Source organism: Solea solea, chromosome 15 (genome assembly GCF_958295425.1).
Source record: "Solea solea chromosome 15, fSolSol10.1, whole genome shotgun sequence".
NCBI lineage: Eukaryota > Metazoa > Chordata > Actinopteri > Pleuronectiformes > Soleidae > Solea > Solea solea.
In genome coordinates this window covers 3,196,758-3,204,468 of record NC_081148.1, presented here as the reverse complement: position 1 = coordinate 3,204,468, position 7,711 = coordinate 3,196,758, and the positions used below count along the sequence as shown (strand labels likewise).

Here is a 7,711-nt window from a genome sequence, read left to right as displayed (position 1 = left end):
TCGTCTAAGGGCACAACAATCCTGCCCGCACCCTGACGTCTTCACGTTGGAGGCTGAAACAAGCTTTAGGGTCAGAGGGGGTGGAGCCTTTCAGGCAGTGGAACGCCTCTTGTTATGTTGCTGAAATTGTGAGGATTCATTTAAAAAGCATTGAAAGACTCTTTAATTCAAGCGCTCCATAAAACCCTGTCTATGTTTTTATCTATTGCATTTTGTCTCTTTATGTCTCATAGGTTATGACGCTGCATTTCCTCAGAATGTGTGCAAAGACATGCTGTGCTAAGTTAAGACACGCAGGCTCACTGCACTCCCAGAGACGACTGGTCTCTGCTCTGCTGCACCACGTTGTCCGTGGAGAAGTGCTGATTGTAGCTCTGCAGAGCTTCAGATTCCCTCGCAACCAGCTGCAGAGTGTCTCTTAAAACTGGAAAACACAATACACACACACACCTGGTGACAAAATGATTAGATGAATGTTTGTTGGTAAAGGTGTGTGTGAGAGAGAGATTCACTAACATGGAGACATGCTGTTGATGCAACGGAGTAGAAGCTGTCCACTGTGCATGACACAGGAGGTCAGGGGCAGATGGTTTCTCACTTCTCTCTGAAAAACAAAGCAGGAAACAATCCTGTGATACAGTCACAATCTATGGAGGAACCAATGGAAGCAGGAGGTTGGCCGTTTACATTCTCATGGTCATTGTTATTCTGCCTCTTCAGTTCTGAACCCAGAGCTCACTGTGACTCCACTGGGCTCTGAAAACGGACACATTTCTAACAAAGTGTTATTTTGTCTAAATGTCTTGTCGAGCATTTTTTACATTTAAAGAAATCTATATATATATTCTTCTTGATTAGATTTTCAAGCTAATATCAAAGTAACAAGGTATTTTGCTTTTGTTTTGCTATTGTTATTCTCAGGCTTATAATATTTGTATTACAGCCAGTTGGCCATACACAAATGCAGAGTCCCAACGCACAAATGCAATTTTGGCATTAGGAGCTTTTGAAGGGAATGAAATGGAATATCCTTCAGTGACCTGATCTCAACCCAAACAGCATGTTTTTCAGTAACTTCAGACTAAAGACTAAAGACTGAAGGCTTCAGTTAAGGCCTGGCAAAGCATCTCCAGGGAGGAAGCTCAGCATGGTGATGTCCATGGGTTCCAGACATCAGGCAACAAGCCTTTTATTTCTCATGATTGGAGCTTGAGTTTTTGAGCCTGAAAATGGTCAATAATGTATATAAATGTGTATAATTTCTCAATGGTTAATGACATTTGTTTTGCTGAATCCCTCTCATTAAAGCAGAGAGTCCACTCTTTAATCACATCTTAAATGTTTCATTTCAAATTCATTGTCATGGTAAAGAGAGACAAAATGACTAAATGTGCGTCTATGTCCAATTATCTCTCCTGTTCTTACTGATGCCTTGGCTTATATATAAATACTACTGCTCAGAGTATATTATTATAATAATAATAATAATAATAATAATAATAATGCTGGAGTATTAATGTGCTGCGGCTCAGTTCTTACCTGATACTCATCCAGAGATAATTTCAGTCTGGTGATGTCCACAGCTGGTTGAGCCAGGAGCTCGATCTTCTCTGACGCTGCGTACAGATGCTGGATGAGCTGCTCCAGGTGCGAACAGAAGACCTGCAACACGCACAACATGTGGTCGTCATGTCACAACCTGGACTGACAAAGATCTGCCGTGCGTTTCTACCTGGATGTGCTGCAGTAAGGAGTCACTCTGCTCCTGTTGTCCCTGGCTGCTCTGATGCAGGGTGAGGTCACACAGCTGCTCCAGCAAACACTCCACTTTCCTAAGTCCGGATGCACTTGATCTGCCTCCAACTGGCTCCACCCATCTTCCATTACTCCTCAGTGCCACAGAGTCCCTGTGAGCTGCTGCTGCTGCTGCTGCTGCTGATGATGATGATCAACACATTTATTTTAGAACACCTCAGAAACTGCTGGTCTACTGGGACTTTCACTCACAACCTTCTCTAGAACGTACAGAGATGGGTTGATGGCAGAAAATATCCAGTGCATGTTGATACCAGAGGTCAGAGGAGAATGACACGACATGAACTCAAAAGTGAATGTGGAACAACACTGAACACCTTTAAGCTTTAAAACTAAAGCTTCTCCATGACGTCATCCATCCAGCTTGTACCTGACTGAGGGACATTCCACTCTTTGCCCGTGTCATCTTGACTGTTGTCCTCCCTTGTTTTGTTTTTGGCCTCCGGCTTTTCAGGCGAAGTGACAGAGGAGAAGATGGAGGAGGTTCCTGGATCTCTGGATTGCTGCCTTAACTGAGCTGCGATCACCCTCACCTGCACACAGGTGTTTGCACCTCACATCAGTTTGAATGAAGACTGAATGAAATGAGTCCATCATTTGGACTTCTGCTGGTGGAGAGGACCACACTCTATGTGATGATGTGACAAAGATCTGCTCTTGATCCACACAGGTGTGTCATGATTAGAACATCTTTACTCAGCATTATGGAGGACATTTAGTGTGGTGTGTCTGACATGATAGCAGCTTATGGTAAGAGATTTAAATAGATCTAAAAAAAAAAAAAAATTAAATCAGTGTTCAACTGTCTGGAAAATAGTCTACAAGTGGAGGACATTCAAACACCCAGGACACCACAAGACACCAAAAAAACCCTAAAATGTCCTACAGCAAACTCTTGCTAGTGTTGATGTGAAAGTGCACGCCTCTACACTTAGAAAGAGACGACACAGGTTTAACTTGCATGGCAGGCGTGCAAGGAGCTAAACGGTTTAGGTTACATCTCCAAAAAAGTATCTACTCATCGTGGGCGGAGAAACGAGTGACTGGTGACTTTACACCAGATTAAGCCACATTTTTAGGATTGTTCAGTAGTTTGAAGTGATCTACAGTTCAGCTTGATTTGTGTGTGGACGTCTCTTCCTGTGTCCAATCATCGCATAGTTACCTACTCTTTTGGAACCTCGCCTGAGCAGGTACTAACAATAGTACCTGCTACATAATAGGTTAGTGATTTAAAGTGAGTTTTAACACAGACCTGAGTGGACAGCAGCTGCAGCTCGCTCAGCTGTTCTGGAAGACGCCTGAACTCCTCGTCTTCCTCCATACATGCACACACTGGCTGATGAAGTATCCTGGAGGAGCGGGTGAGAGCGGTGGAGGTGGAGCAGGGCCATTCATGGCGTTGAAGGTGGTGATCACTGCCGCTCTTACTGCTGTCCACATTGTTCAGGTACAGACTCACAGGGTCTGTGAGGAAGAGTGGCTCCTCCCCCTGCAGCTCAGTGAAGCTACGATCCAGACGACGATGACTCCTCTCTTCTGTGTGCTCTGTGCTGCTCACAGAGACGTCTAACCCCGACACACTCGTCCAACTGCAGATGTTTTCCAGGTCAATCCCTGAGTCTTGCATGTCTGCCTGCAGGAGGGAGTGCTTGTGGCGCTCAGCGCTGTCCCAGTCACAGGTCAAAGGATTTGTTCTTAGAGGGTAGGTGTAATCCAGCAGTGCCTGGTAGTCCTTGTTCGGGTCCCAGCCTGCAGAGTGCCTGTCTGGAGACTGAAGCACATCTTTAGGGATGGCACAGGCCCAGTAATTTGCCTTGTGAGGAGATGTCAGATCTCCATCTGAACGCCCCAAACCTCTTCCCTCTTTCTGGCCTGACTTCAAGTGCCCTGGTTGAGGAGTGTAGGTAGGATTCAGGACAGTGGAAGTGAGTGACTGTCTCAGAGGAAGGTCAAACTCTGGTATAGAACCTGAGAGGCTTTGCTCACTTGATGATCTAAAAGTATGTTCTTCATGGCCTCGACCGCCCCTGAGCTCTGACACAGCCACAGAGGAGCCGCAGTGTTTCTGAGCGCCTGAGGGAGGCGACACATCTCTGCTCATCTGTGCTCTCTCCTCTCTTGGGCGAGTCCAGAAGCTCATATCAGTGAAGTCTCTTCTGTAAACATCACATCTGTTCTCCTACAAGGCAGAACACAAGGAGACTGTATCAGTGTTGGTAGAATCTGTTCATTCAGATAATTCACCTTCTTCATTTATACACCATCCACATCCTGATATGAACCCATAAATAAGGTTCAATGGAAATAACAATAAAAATCATGCATTGATGTAATAAACGCAATTTATTTATGAAGAAATCCAATTTATGCTTCTTTTTTTTAACTTTGGAAAATCCTGTCCCATCACCTGTAGGATCACTTCTTTGGAAAGGCTTGTCAAACACTTCTTTGCAGTATTTCAACTATCATTATTGTGTGTGTGTGTGTTCTTCCTCACCTTTAAGATAGATGCATGTGGTTTTGTGGAGGAGAGCAGCAGCTGTCTGTCCGTCAGACACCTGGAGGGCGGAGCCAGAGAAACATGTCTGTGTGACCCGCCTCTGTTTGTGTCCGTCTGTCTTGTTTGGTTCATTGTCTCTGGTAACTGGACTCAAGCATCTTCTGAAATGTGTCGTCGTGTGTTGAATGTAGGAGACGATGGCAGGTCCTGTCAATTACAACCAGATTACAACGACCTTATTGTCACTTAAGGTGTAATCAGCAACACTATTACAAAACACTTTTAGTTTGCAATTAACAAGCCTCCCAGTTGTTCTCAGCATCAGGCTTCAGCCATCGCCGACATTCAGGAATCTCCAAACAGGAGTCCACAAACTTACATCTTCCCATGTCTGACGATTTTGGAGTTTATTTCGTGCGTTTTCGGATATTATTTAGCGACAGGAGGAGGAGGAGGAGGAGGAGGAGCGCTCACTGTCGCAAGATGCATAACGTCACGTGTACGCGTGCATCCCCGAGCCGATCTCGCAGGGCGAGCGTGTCTGTGCATCGTTGTTTTTAACAAACACACGGAGGAAAATAAACACGTTCATGCTCAAACTCTATGGACAACATTTAAAACCTCATGAAATCAAGATTAAGACGTTTTAATACTTTTTAACACTCCGTAGACACCCTGTCTGTCTGTTTCCACTTGTATGTATGAGTGGGTGTGTTTGTGGGAGTGTATGAGGGTGTGTGGGTGTGTGTTGTGTTTGTGGGTGTGTATGAGGGTGTGTGGGTGTGTTTGAGGGTGTGTCTGTGGGTGTGTTTATGGGTGTGTGTGTTGTGTTTGTGGGTGTGTGTGGGTGTGTTTATGGATGTGTTTGAGGGTGTGTGTTGTGTTTGTGGATGTGATTGCGGGTGTGTTTATGGGTGTGTCTGTGGGTGTGTTTATGGATGTGTATGATTTTGGAGTCTTACTATGACAATAGTTAGACTATAGATGCACAATGCATTATAATTATGTTCACAGTGCATTAAACATTGGCTTCATAGAAAGCGCTAACCACCATTTCACTTCATGAATCAGCTTTTAAACACATAAAGTTCATTATAAGCACAAACTAACTAACTATCTGTCCACGTCTTCACTGTTCCACCATCAAAGATCAGAAGTTCAGCTCAGAACCTCTGACCCACACATCTTCATGGCCACAGTTCAGCCATTGTGCTTTCATGAGAAACACAGGAAGCACTTCATGTCGCCATGGCAACAAACACAGACGACCTGAATGCTGCTTTCACTTCCGCCCCCTTCTCTTCCATCTTCTCTTCCACGTCCACTCACTCGTAAATGTTTGGTGATGAACAGTGAAAGCAGTCACCGTCGCTGTCATCACAGTTTATCAAACACTGACACGAGAACACGGCAGTCATTTTCACGAGTAATGACGTAAACTCGTCATGACTATGAACCAGCACAGATCACAGATCTCCGCCTGCAGCTCTTTACTGACACTTACTTGGTCTCAGTCGGATTCCTTCTCGATCACAGAGGGACAAACAAGGCTGTTGTTTTTCTTCAATCCCCAAGTGAAGTCGCAGTGTACTTCCTTTAACCGTGTTGCCTTCACGGACCTCTCCTCACGCAACAGACTCTGGGGGGAAACGCCTGCAACAGGAGGTACGGTTCGCCTTTCAAAATAAAGTGTCAATAAATATGATGTAGAAATGATGGGAATAAAACATGATTCGTATAAAATCACATGATTTTATGAATTGTTGCTTATAATTAACCCAACATAATCCTTTTCTATTAATACCTGGCGCTGGTTCACTGCTACACAGGCACACAACCACAACAGCCCACAGTGGACAACAACAATCCATGTTTTTTTATCTCAGTGAAGACTACACAGGTTCTCCAACCAACACTCTTGGAAGGCAAGGGTTTGCCTGCAACATGCAACTTCATCAATGACTGTTGCTACAACCTACGTAACCCTTTATTTTGAAATCCAAAAGTAGTCCAGAATTTGAGGTTACTATAAAGTGACTGACCCTAATTATTAAGTATATAGAATTGCTTTGTGTACAGTATTTGAAGCATTTTTTTTGCTAATGATTCACACAACTATTTCACATGATGGGGTTAGAAACATTCATCATGACACACCGTGTGCATACAATCATACAATTTGATAGAGTAGGAACTTCAAAGTAAAGTGATGATACAAATACATGTCACCCAATGTATTTACATTTATTCAACCAAACAGGACACATGTCAGGTACACTTCAGGTGGGAAAACAACAATATCATTATATAATTATATAGTTATGATACACATGAGTAATGAACTAGAAATCCACACAGCGACCCTTTCTCTCCCAGTCTCCATAGCGTGTGGGTTCTGGACCCCTCGGGCCCCCCTTCTCCTTGGTGACAGGGTTCACATCATCAGGGAACTCTGAGGAGGAGGAGGAGACCCAAGACAACAATCTATCAGCCTTTTAAAGCAGTTTCTGTTTCAATGTAGATGATCAAAAAACATAATGACAGTAAAGTGAAAAGTAAGTAAGGTGTTGCATCTCTGCTAAAATGATTTGTGAAAGGAATAATCAAAGTGACACTTGGATGGAGAGAGAACTATAGTATCAATATAAAAAGTTATAAAGAGTAGCAGGTAGCACTGTTGCCTCACTACAAGAAGGTCACTGGTTCGAATCCCTGTTCAGCCAAGGGAGTTTAAATGTTCTCTCTGTTGTGTGAATGGCTTCTCTCCAGGTTAATTGAACCCTCTAAACTGACAGTAGGTGTCAATGGTTGTTCATCTCTGGATGTTGGACCTGTCCAGGGTGTGAGAGCCCACCTTCAGCCCCCCCAGTATTGTACTGTTAAACTGAACAATATTTATAAAGATGAACCACATGATTACTGTGTTACAGGGACTTTGTTTGTTTTTGTTTTGTATTTACTGTAAAAAAATGATTAGCACATGTTTAACAGACAATTCAACCTTGTGCTGCAGATGAGATTAAAGGTGAACTGATGGAGAATTTCAGGGCCAGTAACAATGACTAACATGCTTAATGCTACGACAGGAGACAGGAAAACAAAGCCTAACGCTGCATCATACTCACTTGACAGAGCATCTTTGCTCTTCTCTTCAGGATGATCAAATCGCCCCTGTGGGGTCTTGGATTTCTTCAGCGTCTCCTTGTCCTTGACCGCTCCGCTGGCTGCTCGAGAACAATCTGAAAATGAGAAGAAAGGCCTAAGTGACTGAAGGTCACAGTGATGATTCAATATATGGTACATTCCAGTTAAGGGTTGTAAACTGACTGCAACTGAATTTGAATTTTGCCAACTCTATCACTGAGTGAATATTCTTCTGCCCTTTTTGTGAAG

At 43.7% G+C, this 7,711-nt stretch overlaps 2 protein-coding genes across 2 annotated transcripts in view; both read right to left on the bottom strand.

The window, feature by feature from the left end:
* Window positions 1-225: 225 nt before the first annotated feature.
* Window positions 226-6,007, bottom strand: cep68 (centrosomal protein 68). The gene is made up of 8 exons (XM_058652129.1): window positions 5,823-6,007; window positions 4,316-4,525; window positions 3,017-3,997; window positions 2,186-2,348; window positions 1,733-1,935; window positions 1,540-1,662; window positions 517-604; window positions 226-424 (listed from the first exon to the last, which is right to left on the bottom strand). Exons 2-8 carry the CDS (start codon window positions 4,448-4,450, stop codon window positions 300-302), a joined length of 1,818 nt encoding a protein of 605 aa, XP_058508112.1. The 5' UTR covers window positions 4,451-4,525; window positions 5,823-6,007; the 3' UTR covers window positions 226-299.
* Window positions 6,008-6,546: 539 nt separating this feature from the next.
* The window catches only part of sdhaf4 (succinate dehydrogenase complex assembly factor 4), a 2,002-nt gene continuing 837 nt past the window's right edge, over window positions 6,547-7,711 (bottom strand). The window contains exons 2-3 of the mRNA XM_058651753.1: window positions 7,444-7,557; window positions 6,547-6,770 (exon numbers count right to left, since the gene is read on the bottom strand). Coding sequence (XP_058507736.1) covers window positions 6,661-6,770; window positions 7,444-7,557 — 224 coding nt within the window. The 3' untranslated portion in view covers window positions 6,547-6,660. The remainder of the gene's footprint in view (window positions 6,771-7,443; window positions 7,558-7,711) is intronic.